This window comes from Apium graveolens, unplaced genomic scaffold (genome assembly GCF_009905375.1).
Source record: "Apium graveolens cultivar Ventura unplaced genomic scaffold, ASM990537v1 ctg9213, whole genome shotgun sequence".
Classification (NCBI taxonomy): Eukaryota; Viridiplantae; Streptophyta; class Magnoliopsida; order Apiales; family Apiaceae; genus Apium; species Apium graveolens.
Window position 1 is genome coordinate 134,891 of NW_027421834.1, and position 19,362 is coordinate 154,252.

The 19,362-nt window shown below is 35.1% G+C and overlaps 1 protein-coding gene and 1 long non-coding RNA gene across 5 annotated transcripts; one reads left to right on the top strand and one right to left on the bottom strand.

The window, feature by feature from the left end:
* LOC141705666 (uncharacterized) lies at positions 1-2,554 on the bottom strand. 4 transcript variants are annotated; one of them, XR_012568443.1, is made up of 5 exons: positions 2,285-2,554; positions 1,983-2,200; positions 1,625-1,714; positions 1,131-1,521; positions 1-286 (listed from the first exon to the last, which is right to left on the bottom strand). It is a non-coding gene; the product is annotated as an uncharacterized LOC141705666 (long non-coding RNA). The 4 variants fall into 4 exon arrangements; XR_012568446.1 differs by lacking the exon at positions 1,131-1,521 and having other exon boundaries at positions 2,285-2,541; XR_012568444.1 differs by lacking the exon at positions 1-286 and having other exon boundaries at positions 1,229-1,521; positions 1,987-2,200; positions 2,285-2,542.
* Positions 2,555-15,064: 12,510 nt separating this feature from the next.
* On the top strand, positions 15,065-15,535 carry LOC141705674 (F-box/kelch-repeat protein At3g23880-like). Its single transcript, XM_074508564.1, has one exon. The coding sequence runs from the start codon at positions 15,065-15,067 to the stop codon at positions 15,533-15,535; it is 471 nt and encodes a 156-aa protein (XP_074364665.1).
* The last annotated feature ends 3,827 nt before the right edge of the window (positions 15,536-19,362 follow it).

Consider the following 19,362-nt stretch of genomic DNA (forward strand, 5'->3'; position numbering starts at 1 on the left):
TGATATAAAATATACATACATAGATTAAGAGGATACAAAATTCCATTATATTTACATGTCTCTGGTTATAGTTGGATGTCAAGGGAACCACAATCATTCTACATACGTGTCATACCAGATAATTTACAAAAATAACAACACAAATTATCTTTAAACAAGAATGTACCAACACTTAAAACATAAAAGCAGCACTGAAGCACAACTTCCAACACCTTCCAATAGCCATCAAGTTGCAAAATGTTAACAGCAAAGCAAATTTGATCGGATTGGAAAACACAATGAATGACTGCAAAAAAGACATCAAATGTTAAAAATTAGATTAGGGTGAATAGTCCAAAGAAGGCATATATAGCACATTGATGTAAACAATATGAACCAAGCATAATCTAAATAAAGCTCCAATTTTACATCATAAAGCTATCAACTCTACCGTACCCAAAGTAATAGTAGATAGGCTCAATTGGATCATACATATCTCTAATACGCCCTTTATTTGAAAACACATTTTAAGGTTTGAGAATTTATTATCGTAAATCAGAATACTATTTTACAATAACATTAGGTTTAAACTCGAGACCTCCGATATTAGGCTCTGTACTCGATTATATTATAACCAAATTTCCTTACACAAACATTGAATTAACATAATCGGCAATAAAAACTCTATATTTTATACAACAATACAACTTGTCATCACAATGCAAGTAAAATATATAAACATAAACATGAGGGTCAAATAGAGTTAATTTAAAAGGTCACACCAAAAGCATGAGGAATAAAGTAGTGAGCAAACAGGCAGTGAAAGCATAAATTCTCTGGTAGATTAAATTAATATCAGGTATAGTAAATTAATGAATTAAATATTGATTTTAATTAAGATCATGAGTGTGGATTAATTAAACTGGTGATGAAAGAGTGAACAGAGGTCTTGTGTATCGTATAATATTTCATCTTCTCCTTCTTTACCAACCCATGGTCAATATCATTTGGGATTTCCTATAATATTTACAAGGCTTATTGTGAAAATACTTAACCTGCTTCTATAAAATTTCTTCTCCTACATATCAGTTAGCAATCGAAGTATACGATTAATCATAAAAAATATAGCAAATAAACAAACCAATACTAACCTGTTAAGGTGCCTATGAACATCAAAAATAACTATTAGAATATCATAAAGACCATTTTCACTCCACGCACATTCTACCCAAACTTTTATGTCTTTGGATCGGTATCCTCCTCTTTTTAATATAAGCCCTGGGGTTTCAAAGAAACACTGTACATAAAATCAAGAAAAATTATAATAATCATACTGAGCAGTCCTATAAGAGCCTAATAAAAGTATACAATCCCTTTAATACATTCACAACTCGTTCTAAAACAAAAATCCAAATTGAACCATTACTTCCCACTAGAAACAAAAATTTCAATTGCCTGACACACTTCTTACGCATGAAACACAGCTCCAGAGACATCAAGTAAGTCGAAGAGGGATACCAGAGATAAGTACCTAACAAAATTCTAATTTGGCCAACATAACTATAATCATTAGATGTACATGTAGGTTTGGCAGTGATAATTGAAATAAAAAATTTAAGACGACACTTCAACAATAGGTACATACAATTTGAGTGTCTCATTTGGTCATCACTCCTAAAACTTCATGTGTGGTTGTATTTGTCTTTCTGGAAACACCAACAACCTTTGTCCCAGCCTATGACAAAAGGAAAATACAAGGCTTATTATAAAAATACTTAACCTGATTATCAATATCCCATATGATATTGACCATCGGTTGGTAAAGCACAATAACCTAATGATGTATCATGAAAATTACAGCATGGTGGACCATCTCCAAATTGAACAATTAAGACATATGCGGGTACATACCCCTGCAACTTCAACAGGTTATCCTAATGAAGTACCTTTGATTTCCAATAGTATCTACCAAATACGAACAAGAAACAAATTAACAGATTCACCTGCCTAGTCAACGTTTCTTGAACAAAAGATTGTTCCCAAGTAGCAAGTCTGCTCCGTACTAACGACACGACATTACAGAGACGTCACCAGTGTTATGGGATTTAGGACGCCAAAAACTATGATTCTTCTCAGTCAAATCCTTCAACAAAGGATCGATTTCTCTACTACTAGCCATTAACACACAAAGTTTCAATCGGCACAAACATAAGGGCCGTATCTGCAATTACAAAATAAAAAATATAAGCAGTAATTGCAAACCCAAACGAAAAAGGTAAAATCAGAGAGAGAGATAGAGAGAGACATAAGTGAAGGTTAATCCCTAATTGAAAAACCAAGCCCTAATTGAAAAACCAAGGCCTAATTGAAGAAACCCCAATTCAATTGAACCCTAATTATGAAAGTAAATCCCTAATTGTATAGCAGAGATTGGTAATAGTGGCCACTAAGAGATAAGACAGAGAGACCAAAGAGATTAGTGAGAGAGTGAGAAATGGTGAGAGAAAGTGAGAGAGATAATTATGGAGTGTGTACTCATAAAATGTGTATTGGACAAGGAGATGGAGCAGCGTGTTTCTACACCAAATTTTCAAATTGTATGAAATTTTGGGCGGCTGTTTTGACCCAAAAATCACCCGCTGGAGTCCAATTATTCTCCAATTTGAGTGAAATACTTTATTATTTTAGTAAATAAAATTCTAATAAATATTTTAGAAAAAAAGTTTATTACTTATCTGTATTTATATTTTTTATAATTCCTATATTTACATCTTTAATATTATTTTTAAAAAAACTTATACATCGCCTTATATAAAAGAGGTTGTTGGGCGGAATTGGACCTGAATCTTTACATTCACAAACACATCACCTTACCACTACACCCTATTACTTAAGTTTTTTATCATACACATAATATGTATGTGTTGTAAATAGCGACAATTTATTTCACTTTAAACATGATTACTAAAATATTTATAGAGTTAGTTTTGAACAATTGAATGTCAGATAAAGTTAAGAATAGTATATAAACTGATCATTCCCTCGTTTATTAAATAATATTTAATTTGAAAAGTATGTCTCATACATTTTTAATATATATTTTTTTATAAAAAAAAATTATACATATAATTAATTTTTTTTATATGTTGAAACGAGATACACTTATATAAATCATATATATGTGTACTACATATTTAGATAAGTTATAATTAGTGTATTTTGATTTATTTTAAACTGAAGATATACGTTTCTATATTGGTGGTCAGTCTATCTTATCTTTGATTAATGTACTTTAAGATTATATTACATTCAAATTATAACAAATTAGGTGTGAGACTGAGTCAAGATCTTAAATCTTGTAAATATGTTCGAACATTAACTTAGCCTGTAAATATTTTTGAGTGTACTTTCTTTTAAGATTTATCCACGAAATATACACCATACCATCTGAAAAATACAACCTTACAGTCATTGAAAATTCTTTATTTTGAGATCTAACATATACATGTATATCTATATACATAGAGTTCATAATTTTTGTTGTATTTTTCATTAAATTTGTATTGTTCAAGATGTAATATGTTCATGAGTAGTAGAGTTTGGATAACATTGAAGTTAGTAAAAGTCTAAAGTAAGTAAAAGTCTACTAGCCCAAATCAAACCAACTCGGGCAACAACAGGCTGTCCACAAGATTTAATCATATTGACAACCCTAAGGATAAGTTGTATGATAATCTACATTGGTATTCTGTAATTGTACTTCTTGAGTCTGTAAAAATGTTAAGTAGATTAGACTGGAATAAACTCTGGAAAAAGATCAAATCATGATCATGCCTTAGAGATAAGTGTAGCAGCTTGAATTTGAATAATGTTGTTCTGGGAAAATTGTTTCAAGTCAAATATCGACAAGTCACGGATCAAGAGATATCGAGAAGTCCAAAATGACCTAAAGAGAAGTCCCAAGAGATATCGATAAGTCAAAATGCATGTAGAGATCTCATATATCGACAAGTCAAAAAGTCTATGTACTGAACTGGAGATATCGACAAGTCATTTTTTCATGTAGAGATCTAGAGATATTGACAAGGAAAATCTTCATGAAGAGAATTAGAGATTTCGACAAGTCAAAAGCCTATCGACAAGTCATTCTACATATAGAAAACTGGAGACCTCAACAAGTCAAAGACACATGTAGAGAACTCAATATATCGATAAGTCATTATACTTATCGATATGTGACATCTTATTATTTTAAGATGATGTGTTTATAATTGGACGATTTTCGCATATATCCTTTAAACCTAACATACTTAGCATCCTTTAAGTTTTACAAAATTATTAATGCTATACATTAACACTCTAACCTCTAAATCCAACTCTTAAATCATGTACTTCATACAAGCATTTGAACAATAAAATCTATTATTGATATTATTTTTACACGTATCTTACTTTTATTTTTATTATTTGTACTTTATGTTTTGTCATACTAAATATACAAAATATTTTGTAAATTTTAAAATCTAGTGACTATTATTTGTTTTTGTAATTTTTTTGAAGAAACATAATGTCACCTTTTAATTACTACTTCTAAAATATATTTGACTAACGACTAAAATAATTTTTAATATGTTGTTTATGTAATTTCGGTACCCCAATATTTTTTAATATTTTAATACTTTATTTAATATTGATTCAAATTTATAGAAAAATAGTTAAATTTAAAATTGACCACTAGCAGTCACATTTATAAATATGGCCGCCGTCAGTCAAATTTATTTATGATAATTTCGTTTAACTTTGGCGGGAAATTTAGCGCCAAAAAGTTAAATAAGACTGCACCTAAATATGACCGAATGCGGTCAAATTTACACCAATCAAATTTTGTTATCTTAGCGGGATTTTTCCCTCTCTTTTTTTTGGGATCTAAAAAATAAATATGACCGAGTAAATTTGACCGAATTAATTTTGACCGCTGTTAGTCAAAATTAAATCTTGACCAGTTACAAATAAATGACTGACCTTAAATTTGACCGTCTGCGGTCAAAATTAAATCTGACCAACTATAAACTAAAGTTGACCTTAAATATGACCGTTTACGGTCAAATTTAGCCGCAGTCATATTTGGCCGGTCAAATTTACCCTTGTTTTTTTGTAGTGCAATATTGAAGCCCTTGAGCTTGAATATCCGGATACAAAATATTAATAGCAAGATGTTGTGTGAAAATTGGGTTAAAAATATTAATAATGATAATAGGAAACAAAATGATTTATTGAGGTCGTATTGTAACATATTGTCATATATTATTAAATTTTAATTTACAATTAATTTTAGAAAATATTAAACGAATTCTAATTAGAGAAATAAATTTTGAAATTGTGTCAAAATTGTTATAGATATAAATTGATAATATTTAATACCCAAAACAGACTTTTGAAAAAAATGCCGTTTGACTAGGGTTTTGGATTAGGGTTTTTATCGCTACATATATAAGTAGGACCATCCTTTTATCTAGACATCATTCAGCCACCAAACATCATTCCGCCACCAAACTACTTTCTATTCCTTCAGACAATGAGATCTAAGAAATTCAAGCCAATGGCAAGTCATGAAAGCACAAACCCTGACACCATCCCTTTCATTCCAGAAGAAATCATGTACAACGTGTTTTTAAGGCTGACAGTGAGGGATCTTTCCCGATGTAAGGGAGTTTGCAACTCATGGCGGTCTATAATTTCTAGTTCCCATTTTATCAAAACACACCTCTCTAAATCATCTAATGACCCTCATTTTACTCAACATCGTCTCCTTTCTAGTTATACACCTTTTAATTCGGATCTTCAGCTAAAAAGTTGTTCCATATATTCACTGCTTAATGAGCCTAACAATATTGAAGCCCTTGAGCTTGAATATCGGGATACAATATTGTAGGTTACTGTCATGGGTTGATTTGTTTAAGAGGTCGCGGTAACTACGTTTTCTTTTGGAACCCATCCACAAGAAATTCAGGAAAACTACCTATGCTTGATACACACTACAAGTACTATATAATGCAAATTACAACAAATTAGATACAGGACTTTCAAATAATTATACCGTATTTTGAAGCCTCAGGAGCAACTTTTTGCAGATATACCAAAGGGTCCTCAAATTCTTCTTGCGAAGGGTAATACACTGGACACCCAATTAATTTATTGTTCCATTCTAAATCATCTATCTGTTTATTGGCACTAAGCTTTTTTGATGAACATCTTGAACCTGAAGTGCCTAAAGAAGAATCACTTTTGTAGTTAAATGTAAGCATGCAATTTATGATTTCCATTATCGAAATTCAAATAAGTGCATCAATGTTGCTTACATTAGGTCTCTTAACTGATATGAACTTGAAACTTCTGTTGTGTCAATACTAAATTTCATTTTTTCTCTAAAATTTTCAAATTAATCAAGGCATTAAACATTAAAGTTGTTGTATGATGAAAATCTTTCGTAGAACATGTGGTGCCATGTTCTCTAGCAGGAGCATATGCAAGATTTGATGATAAAATGTAGATACCTGCAAACCTGAAGTTTCCAACTGCAGTAGTTGCTGCATTACTTCATTATGTTGGGGCAAAAATTTGAAGTGTACTTCAAACAGGAGACAACAAATTGAATTGGGTATTTTTCATCCAACTCATGATAGTGCCCTGCATTCCAATTACATTGTCTCAAATCCAAGTAAATAATCAATCACTACAATACAAACTTAACTCACCTCAATCGTAAATCGCAAACAAACAGTTAAACATCAAACAATTACTTAACAAATTAAAAATTTAGGGTTTCAAATTAAAACCCCAAATTCTAAAATTAGGTTTTAAGGCTTACCCAATTTAAGATTTGACCTCCGACTTGGCTTGAAACTCGGACTTGATCTTTAAACGCCGACTTGAGGTTCAAACTCCGACTTGAACAACCTCCGATGATTTTTTCAAACTTTAACGAGAGAGAGAGAGAGAGAGAGCAGTTGAGAGAGAGCAGCTGAGAGAGAGATAGAGAGCAGTTGAGAAAGAGAGAGATGAGCGAGGTGTGAGAGAGAGATGAGAGCAGTTCTTCGGTCTAGAGAGAGATGTGTTTTTGTTTTTTTTGGTTTTATGTTATATGTTAAGATGGGTTTAATTTTGATTTTATTTTTGAAAAGGGGGGAAATCAGGACTTGAAAATTTGCTAAGGAAAAAAATGAGGGGGGACTTTTAAAAGGGATGAATTATTTGGCTAAGGGGGGAAATGGGGGAGGCGCGCTTGTACAATTTTTTAAAACAGACTTACAACATCGGTTGGAATAAAAAATTGATGTTTATCTTATAGAAAGACATCGGTTGATTAAAACTGATGTAAAAAATACTTTTTACATCAGTGCCCAGAGCAACCGATGTGTAAGAGGCGATGTCTATTCTACTTTTTCTAGTAGTGAACGTGAGGATCTCCCCTACAACCACCACCTCTGTCCCACCAGCACCACATGTGCCGCCACCAGCACTACTTCTGCCCCTACGTAGCCTATGAGGCGTGTTTATTTGGGTCCTTGATTCTTTGCACGTCTCCCCCACCAGCCTCTTGCCTTTATCTTTTACCATCAACGCCGAAATAATGACAAGAAAAGCTCCGATCACAACAACATACCAAAATACGCCCTGCATTGCATAGGACCAAAACCAAAGTGATAACACACACGAAGTACTACACTTACCATATATTAATAAATTTGACATATATTAACGCCAATTTGACATATTGACTCAAAAATCAACATCTTTGTAATAAAATGTAAAATTTAATGAAGCCTAAATTTGTAATTTTATAAACTCAAAAATGACAAAAAAAACTATATATTTAATCCCATGCATATCAACTATTTTTACACTTCAAGTCAACATAACGATATTCCTCATATCGATCTTCGTATCTTTTGCCTTCCTTATGCCCTTGAACAACTCGTTCTACATGTCCAACATCCTTTGACCGTTATCATCCTTTCGACCATCATCACATGGTCGGGACAGGTCTTGGGGAGAGTCATTTGCACTATCATTCAATTCAAATGTTCTCGTTCTAGGATTATCTAGTTTTTGATCGTCTAATGCCCTCATCCGCGTATAAATCTGATTGTTATCTTCTTGATGATCTTGAGGGCGATGATAATTCTGAGTAAAAAATGATGTATGAATTTCCTTAGACATGGGTGCATAACCGATGTGAAAGACTATGACTTTTCTCCACACCCACCTAGACATCGGTGCAGAACCGATATTTATTAACCATTTTCCTGTAATGAGAGTTCTATTATGCACCTGTTTAAACTCTTTCTCCGAATTTCTCCCCATCGAGAATATTCTTTTTGTATGAAGTTGAGAATTTCCATTATTTTGGCCGAATCATAACGTGCGGCGATGTGGCACATGACTCCTTGAGCCTATAGGGTATGAACAAGTTTTAATAAGTTTCCGAAATTATTTCAGGAAAAAACTTGACCAATTCATCAAGTGAGAATCATAAATTTATTTGAAATGAAATTAGTCACTTTTGTTAAATTTCACAATTACCTTTACATCGTCCATTTTATGGTTATTTTATTCAGGTTATATTGAAACATGCTGAAAATTCTTCTGAAAATAAGTGTGAAAGAAGCAACCCATGTGATAATGCATTCACGCTTTTAAAATTATGGCAAAGAATACGTGGATTAATAGCCCTCTGCCTTTTTACCAAATCTATATCTAACAGTTAGTAAAGCACACACTTCTTATAAAAAAAAAGTTATCGTCCTTATATTGATATCCCTATTATGAATATTAAGAAAGATAAATTTGAGTAACATGAGTTTCACTCTTGAAACTTTAACATCTAATTCTTTCTTAAAGTAAGAATTCATTGTTACCCAGTCGGAGGATGGGGCAAATTTCAATGGTGACTATCCTCTTTCATCTCTAAGATCATACTAGATAAAAAATAGTACTCGTACAAAATTAATTTTTAAAATAGTTATAAAAAATTTTGTTGGCTAAATGTAAATGAAATCCGTAATTCACACTAATAGTACCAATTCAAATTATTTCATATTGCCCCTTCACCCATGTCACGTCATTTTATAACATTTTTTTTCTAATTTTTGTGCGTCTAGTATTACTCATCTAAGAATACTTGCAAACCCTTGTTGAGAAGAAAATGAAATTAACTTGAAAATGGTAATTAGCAGGATGTTGTGTGAAAATTGGGTTAAAAATATTAATAATGATAATAGGAAACAAAATGATTTATTGTGGTCGTATTGTAACATATTGTCATATATTATTAAATTTTAATTTATAATTAATTTTAGAAAATATTAAACGAATTCTAATTAGAGAAATAAATTTTGAAATTGTGTCAAAATTGTTATAGATATAAATTGATAATATTTAATACCCAAAACAGACTTTTGAAAAAAATGCCGTTAGACTAGGGTTTTGGATTAGGGTTTTTATCACTACATATATAAGTAGGACCATCCTTTTATCTAGACATCATTCAGCCACCAAACATCATTCCGCCACCAAACTACTTTCTATTCCTTCAGACAATGAGATCTAAGAAATTCAAGCCAATGGCAAGTCATGAAAGCACAAACCCTGACACCATCCCTTTCATTCCAGAAGAAATCATGTACAACGTGTTTTTAAGGCTGAGAGTGAGGGATATTTCCCGATGTAAGGGAGTTTGCAACTCATGGCGGTCTATAATTTCTAGTTCCCATTTTATCAAAACACACCTCTCTAAATCATCTAATGACCCTCATTTTACTCAACATCGTCTCCTTTCTAGTTATACACCTTTTAATTCGGATCTTCAGCTAAAAAGTTGTTCCATATATTCACTGCTTAATGAGCCTCACAATATTGAAGCCCTTGAGCTTGAATATCCGGATACAATCACCTATATAGTAGGTTACTGTAATGGGTTGATTTGTTACAGGTCGCGGTAACTACGTTTTCTTTTGGAACCCATCCACAAGAAATTCAAGAAAACTACCTATGCTTGATACGATTACTCGTCGTTATAAGCATATAACCTATGGGTTTTGCTACAATGAATTAGCCGATGATTTTAAAGTATTTGCGGTCGCAACCACTGATTGGAAACATGAAATGTCAGTTTATAGCTCAAAATCTGACTCTTGGAGATTGATTGGAGATTTTGTTTCTTATAAGTGTTGATGTTTAATCTAAGCGTGAATTATTTAGTTAAATAAAACAGCTGGACTTGATTGATATCACGATTGATCTTGTCCCTAGTTAGTTATCTTAGATTGGTGTTGAAAGTCCTATAATTCTGGGAGTCCAGAGAATGTTTAGGAGTAAACGTAGGGTGGCTATTACTATATATTTTCTTGTTCTCATAGTAATCAAAATATAATATACAGAATCAGTTTCAGTTTTCCTTTCATACGTATTTCTTTCTCATATCTGTGTGTGTGTTAATCTATTCTGGTTCCTACATCTGGTATCAGAGCCTCTTTTCTTTCGATATATGCCAAAGTATATGTCACGACAAGAAGCAGGAAGACAAACAGCAACGATGGACATGATGAAAAGCAAAGAGGGTTCAGTAGGGTTGAGTTATCCAATGCTAACTAAAAGTAATTACACGGCTTGGTCGCTCAAGATGCGAGTCTATATGCAGGCTCATGGTATATGGGAAGCCATCGAGCCAACGAAGGAGAAACCTACAGTCGAGGAGAAGACGGACAAGATGGCACTGGCAGCCATCTACCAAGGCATTCCCGAAGAGATCTTGTTGTCAGTAGCTGATAAAATAAGTGCAAAGGAGGCTTGGGAGGCCGTTAAAATAATGTGTTTAGGGGCTGATAAGGTTAAGAAGGCAAAGATCCAGACGTTAAAGGCTGAATTCGAGTTTTTAAACATGAAAGACACTGAACAGGTTGAAGACTTCGCAATGAAATTGAATGGGATTGTAACAAATATACGGGCCTTAGGAGAAAAGGTCGAGGAGGCTTATGTCGTGAAAAAGCTCCTTCGTGCCGTCCCTTCAAAGTTCCTACAAATCACCTCAACGATAGAGCAGTTTGGTGACCTTGAGACTATGTCAATAGAGGAAGCCGTGGGCTCTTTGAGGGCACATGAAGAAAGATTACGTGGTAAAATTGAAAGTGGTGGAGGATCTAATGAAGGACAACTGTTGTTGACATAAGAGGAATGGAAAAAACGTTCAAGTACTGAAGGACAATTGTTATTTACTAGGGAGGAGTGGCTGAAAAGGTCAGGAAAGGGGGAAGGTTCTTCAGGTCCAAAAACATAAGGCGGTGGTAACAACCTAAGCAGAGAAAGAAGGCAAGATAGGAGTACCATAAAGTGTTATAACTGTAATATTTTGGGACACTATGCATCGGAGTGTAATCGTCCCCGTCGAGTAAAAAACAGGGATCAAAGGACAGAGGTGAACCTGACCCATGTGCAAGACGACGAGCCAACTTTGCTAATGCTTGAACTGAGTAGAGAAAAACACACGAAATTGCTGCTCAATGAAGGAAATGTGAAGCCAAATGTTGATATGAATAAAAGGGAGGACTCAAACCTTTGGTACTTAGATAATGGCGCAAGCAACCATATGACGGGTTTTCGGTCAAAATTCAAGACTCTAGATGAGAACATGACCGGGCAGGTACGTTTTGGGGATGGGTCAATAGTGGAGATTAAAGGAAAGGGCTCAGTTGGATTCAAATGCAAGAATGGGGAGGAACTAATACTTAATGAGGTATATTATATTCCCTATCTATGTGATAACATAATATCGCTTGGACAGTTATCTGAGAACAACAACGAAGTAATTCTGAGGGACATGTATCTGTGGGTGTATGATAAACATAAACGATTGATCATGAAGGTTAAGCGTACAAATAATAGACTTTACAAAATATTCTTGGAAACAGTTGACCCAGTTTGCTTGTTAACTAAAGAAGAGGAATCAAGTCTATGGCACTCGAGGTTTGGTCATGTAAATTACAAATCTATGAAGATGATGTCCACTGGAAAAATGGCACTTGGCCTACCTGATATCTCTCAGCCAACAGGTGTATGTGAAGGGTGTTTGATGTCGAAACAGACAAGAATGCAGTTTCCTCAACAAACAGAGTACCAAGCAAAGAAACCACTAGAATTGATTCACGGGGACTTATGTTGACCAATATCACCAGAAACGACAGCCGGAAATAGGTACTTCTTTCTCCTAGTAGATGATTATACACGGATGATGTGGATTTATGCATTGAAAGAAAAAAACGAGGCGTTCAACGTCTTTAAAAAATTTAGATCATTGGTGGAGAAAGAATCAGGGAAAGAAATCAAGGTTTTTCGTACTGATAGAGGTGGTGAATTCATGTCCAAAGATTTCATCAACTACTGTGAAGACGCTGGCATTAATAGACATTTCACGGCTCCATATAGTCCTCAACAGAATGGGGTGGTCGAACGACGCAATAGGACAGTGGTGGCTATGGCCAGAAGTATGTTGAAAACAATGAGCATGCCATCTAAATTTTGGGGAGAGGCCACTCGACATGCAGTGTACTTGTTAAACAGGTTACCTACGAGGGCTTTGACAAAGAAAACTCCATACGAAGTCTGGAAGAACAGGAAGCCAAATGTCAGTCATGTTAAAGTATTTGAATGTGTAGCGCACATGAAAGTGCCAAGTGTGCACACTTCGAAGCTTAGCGATCGCAGCAAGTTAGTCATTTATTTGGGAAGGGAACCAGGAACCAAGGCATATAGACTCTTTGATCCAAATTCAAAGACTTTACATGTCAGCAGAGACGTAGTGTTTGAAGAAAACAAAAGCTGGGCATGGGATCAACGACAACAAGATGACTCAGTTCCTGTCAATGCCATCACCAAATCATTCGTAGTACTGGGACAACATTTGAATGATGAAGGAGAAAGTGAGCCATCCACTCCAAGTTCAGTTTCAACCCCAAGTTCAGTTGGGGCAAATTCTGCGTTCGAGACATCATCTAATACAGCCACAAGCTCTCAACCAGAAACAGGATATTCGAGCTCTACCAGCAGTGATGCAAGTAGTGAGCCAAAAAGGTACCGTTCATTGAGAGATATCTACGATGAAACAGAGGTAGTGGAAATAGAAAATGAACTGTTGTTAGTGAGTATTGATGAACCTAGTAACTTTAAAGAGGCAGTGGAGGAACAAGTTTGGAAAAAGGCAATGGAAGAAGATATCAAGGCGATTGAACGAAACAATACGTGGGAATTAGTCGAACTTCCTTACGGACACAAGGCTGTGGGACTAAAATGGGTGTATAAAACAAAGAGGGATACAAGTGGTGAAATCACTAAACATAAAGCACGCCTTGTTGCAAAAGGGTACGTGCAAAAGGCAGGTATAAATTATGAAGAGGTGTTTGCACCAGTAACTCGACTCGAGACAGTAAGGTTACTTCTTGCGCTTGCAGCAAAAAGGGGTTGGGAGGTTCACCACTTGGATGTAAAGTCTGCTTTCCTCAATGGAGAGTTACAAGAAACCGTATATGTGTGTCAACCGGATGGTTTTATAAAGAAAGGCAGGGAGCATTGTGTTTATAGGTTGATTAAAGCATTGTACGGACTAAAACAAGCCCCACGGGCCTGGTACTCGAGACTGAACAGCTATCTTGAACAGCTTGGTTTTTTAAAATGTCCATACGAACACGTTGTGTACACCAAACAGGACAGGGGAGAAACATTGATCGTAGGGGTTTATGTCGACGACCTACTTGTGACAGGCACATCCATCTCAGACATCAACAGCTTCAAAAGACAGATGAACGAGGAATTTGATATGAGTGACCTAGGGAAGCTGTCACACTACTTGGGAATTGAAGTAAGTCAAATGAAGGAGTACATAGAGTTGAAACAGGCCGCTTATGCTAGGAAATTACTTGAAAAAGCTGGGATGGTTGATTGCAACCCAGCTAAATACCCAATGGAAGCAAAGGTTCAGCTCGTCAAGGATGAAAAGGGAAGAGCAGTTGACTCAACAGTTTTTAAAAGCTTAGTGGGAGGTCTACGATACTTGGTTCATACGCGCCCCGGCATAGCGTTTGCAGTAGGGATGGTGAGTAGGTTTATGGAACGACCAACAGAGTTACACATGTGTGCTGTCAAACGTATCCTTCGATACGTGAAAGGAACAATACAGTATGGTTTAGTGTACGTTAGAGGTGATGGAAACTACTTGCTAAGTGGGTTTTCTGACAGTGACCTTGGTGGTAATATAGAAGACAGACGAAGCACAGGTGGAATGTGTTTCTACTTGGACGAGAGTCTCATTTCATGGGTTTCACAAAAACAACGCTGCGTTGCACTATCATCATGTGAAGCTGAATTCATGGCAGCTACAGCTGCAGCCTGTCAAGGAGTGTGGCTTAAAAATATGCTTGAGCGAATAACTGGAGTAAAACAAGGTCCTGTAGTCATCTACGTTGATAATAAGTCTGCAATTGATTTGGCAAAGAATCCGGTATTCCACGGGCGAAGCAAGCATATTGATATACGTTACCACTTTATTCGTGAATGTGTTAGCAGAGGTGAGATTTTGATCAAACATGTTGCTACTGATAAACAGCGTGCAGATGTGCTCACCAAGCCGATGTCCACAGTCAAGTTTGAGCGCATGCGTGACTTATTGGGTTTGAAGAATCTGCAGTCATCCAGCTTAGATTAAGGGAGAGTGTGTTGATGTTTAATCTAAGCGTGAATTATTTAGTTAAATAAAACAGCTGGACTTGATTGATATCACGATTGATCTTGTCCCTAGTTAGTTATCTTAGATTGGTGTTGAAAGTCCTATAATTCTGGGAGTCCAGAGAATGTTTAGGAGTAAACGTAGGGTGGCTATTACTATATATTTTCTTGTTCTCATAGTAATCAAAATACAATATACAGAATCAGTTTCAGTTTTCCTTTCATACGTATTGCTTTCTCATATCTGTGTGTGTTAATCTATTCTGGTTCCTACAATAAGCTGCCGTCTGGAGGGTACTTGGGAAATGGAGCTATGCACTGGCTTGTCACTCCCAATCTGCAGCTTAAAGACGTCCCACAAAGGTTTCCTTATATTATTTCTCTTGATGTAATAAGGGATACATTTCGAGAAGTTATGCTGCCAAACTGTGGAGAAGCTATAATGACATGGAGTGTGGGCACTTTCTGTGAAAACCTTTGTGTGCTCAGCAAGATGTCCCTTGATGCCCGTGTCGAGTTATGGGTAATGAGAGATTGTGGTGATCAAGATTCATGGATAAAATTGTTCACCATCCCACATATGGATAGGCTAAATCGCAGCCTTTATGTTACACCTACACCTATCTGCACTTCTGTAAATGGTGATATTATGCTTCTTGTGGATTCAACCATAGTACTCTACGACACAAAGGATAACACATTCAGGGATCTGCTAAACAACAGAAGTTGTCTGAGTTCAAAAGTGTATACCTATGTTGAGAGTTTAGTTTCACCCAGCTTGTAAACATCAGCAAGTGAAAAGAAATGAAAATATTTATATTTACATGTTTTTTATATTACTTCTTCAGACTACTGTGATTAGGGGAAGACTTTAAGAAATTGTATGTATAAAACCTAATTTATAATATGCATAGTAAAAGTTTATATTTATATTGATTGATTTATTTAATTACAAAAGATTCAAATGTATTATGTAATATTACATTTTATCTATCATATTCTATGATGGGGTGTGTTTTCCTGTGTTAGGGTTGCTATTCTAATATGCAACAAGTTGCTTGTATTCACACCTATGTGGTGATATTATGTTCAAATTATAAAAACTAAAATGACATATATTTTAGAAAATTGTCCATATATATATATGTATTTGTGGTTTCTATATTCAATGCATTCTTATAGATGCATGTAATATCTGAAACTATTCATAAAACATAAATTTCTTAGAATCCCATATTTAGGCCGTGCAGATTTTTTTATGAACCACTATAGTTTAAATTTTTAATAAAAATTGGTCGTATTGAAATATTTAATTATTTGAGTAAGATTTTATATGTTCTTTCCCGAGTTATTAGTATAAAAATTATTTTTGTCTAAAATATTCATATGACTACATACTCATGTACTCTAAATGTGTTCATATGAGGATATATCGTGCATGTTAATAATCTAGCTAGACATTATATGGTATAAACTGCAAAAGTCAAATCTTGTGTCTTCAAAAATATAAAATTCTGTATTACTTTTTTCCATTATAACACACACATATATATATATATATATATCATTCTTTCTTTACATATATGCTTTTATTTAATATAGAATATATAATTAATGTATTTTTACCCTAAACCCTAAGTCCTAAATTTAAAGAAAAATGACCGATAATAACCCTTCGGTCGATTTTATCCATTTTTTATTTAAATTTACGATCATTTTTCGGCCGATCCACGTGGTCGGTATAATATGCGACCGAAGTAGTCATTTTAGCCTCGCGAAATTTTTGGGTTAAGTTTAATACCGACCAAATTGTACCGACTAGTTTTGAATGATACAGTCGTTATACTTAAATTATTTTTTAATTATAGTTAAAAAATATTGGGGAACGTGGAGTTCGACACACACTTAAATGCTCCCGTAAACTATAGTTACATAAATTATTTTTTTAATTTTTTAATTTTAAATAAAAATTCAATGTTTAAATACAAAGAACGAAAAATTAAAAAATAAATTATGAAAGTATACTTTATATTCACCTTAAAATGCGTGCCATCTATTAAAAAAATATGTAGAAAATTGAATGGGACAGAAGCAGTAATAAACAATTACAGTAACTAAAAACTACTAATTAGCGCCACCATCGCATTCGTGGCCACCGTCATCTTCGTGGCCATCATTTCCATCGTCCCCTTCCCGGTCATGCTCCTCTTTTCCCTCCTCGCTGCTGGTGGTGGTGTCATCTCTGCCTTCTTCAGCCCCCCTTATAGCCTAAAATACAGTTGAGTTAAAACGCCTCAAAATAACACTATTAGGCCTAAATTGAGAAATTTTATGATTTTACCTCTTTGTGCTCCACCTCATACTTTTCCAGATTAGGGTGAGTAAGGTCCCGACATAACGGGTCACCTCTCCAAGAAGGGTAGCTGAGAAGACGGTGACATAATTGTCTACATTGTTATGCATATCAAGCATGACCTGGGCAATGACATTTACTCTCTTGTATGTGGGTTCCTGATGGTATTTGGATGTATTTCCTGCTACACCTTCCATTATATCCGGGACCACGTTGTAAAAAATACCATCCGGCATAATAGATCCACGTGCGGGTTGGCTACAAGATGCGGCATCATCACCATGTCGAGCTTTATAATTCGCAGAAAGATCAGGGAGGCGTGAAGATGCCGAAATTTTTGGAAAACTAGGTAGCTCTTTTTTGGGAGGCCTTGTCATTCCCGGTGCAACTGCCTCGAGCCACCATTGGATAGGATGTCCAGCTGCCTCTACCTTTCGGGCATTGCATCCAATGCATCCCGATTCTTGTACTTAATATTTTAAAAAATAAATGCTCGATGCGTAAAATCCAAAAATATGTACTAAAAACTATCAAAAATTTCTTATATATTCATGAGCTTTTGCACCGGCATTATGCTTTTTATTTTGCTCCTTGCGATTCCCGGATTCAAAGAGCAATGTTGGTGGGATGAAATTTGCAATGGTCTCGTGCATCCTTCCACCATTCATTATCACCGCGATTGACCTCTGACAACGGCAAACCCCTCTTATCGGCATCAGAGTATGCCTTTGATTTCACCTCGTTCAGTTTTTTTATTGCATTCATGTGTGTTACAAAATCTTTGTAAACATTGACCTTACTGAGAGTAATCTTATATAGCTATAAGCTTGTAATACTTCTGCAAAAGATAAGTTGTTGATTCAATTATGATATTCAAAATATGATGAAACACACACACAGACACACAAATGCTATATATATATGTAACGTGACTTAAACTCCTTAATCACTTTGTTAACAAAAGTTGGCATCCTGGGGGCCAATGTACTTGCAAAAATTTATTTAAAGGTCCTTTTCACATCAGAGTTCTTGATACTATATTTAGTAGTCAAAATTTCGCACTTGTCAATATTTATATGTGCCAATAAAGAAGTCAAAACCATTACCAAATAGATATACTTACTGTCCTTTCTCGATACCGATCAAAATTGGATGGGGGGCTTATTTCCCCAACAACCTTTTGAGTGTGTCTCGGATAGAGGTGTATAATTAGGTTATTGTGCTTGTCACGGTACTTGGCGCTCTATCTCCTCGCCCGGCATCAATATCTCATCCTCCTCGGGTTCATCCCACAAAGAACGTGAGGATCTCCCCTAGAACCACCACCTTTGTCCCACCAGCACCACATGTGCCACCACCAGCACTACTTCTGCCCCTACGTAGCCTATGAGGCGTGTTTATTTGGGTCCTTGATTCTTTGCACGTCTCCCCCACCAGCCTCTTGCCTTTATCTTTTACCATCAACGCCGAAATAATGACAAGAAAAGCTCCGATCACAACAACATACCAAAATACGCCCTGCATTGCATAGGACCAAAACCAAAGTGATAACACACACGAAGTACTACACTTACCATATATTAATAAATTTGACATATATTAACGCCAATTTGACATATTGACTCAAAAATCAACATCTTTGTAATAAAATGTAAAATTTAATGAAGCCTAAATTTGTAATTTTATAAACTCAAAAATGACAAAAAAAACTATATATTTAATCCCATGCATATCAACTATTTTTACACTTCAAGTCAACATAACGATATTCCTCATATCGATCTTCGTATCTTTTGCCTTCCTTATGCCCTTGAACAACTCGTTCTACATGTCCAACATCCTTTGACCGTTATCATCCTTTCGACCATCATCACATGGTCGGGACAGGTTTTGGGGAGAGTCATTTGCACTATCATTCAATTCAAATGTTCTCGTTCTAGGATTATCTAGTTTTTGATCGTCTAATGCCCTCATCCGCGTATAAATCTGATTGTTATCTTCTTGATGATCTTGAGGGCGATGATAATTCTGAGTAAAAAATGATGTATGAATTTCCTTAGACATGGGTGCATAACCGATGTGAAAGACTATGACTTTTCTCCACACCCACCTAGACATCGGTGCAGAACCGATATTTATTAACCATTTTCCTGTAATGAGAGTTCTATTATGCACCTGTTTAAACTCTTTCTCCGAATTTCTCCCCATCGAGAATATTCTTTTTGTATGAAGTTGAGAATTTCCATTATTTTGGCTGA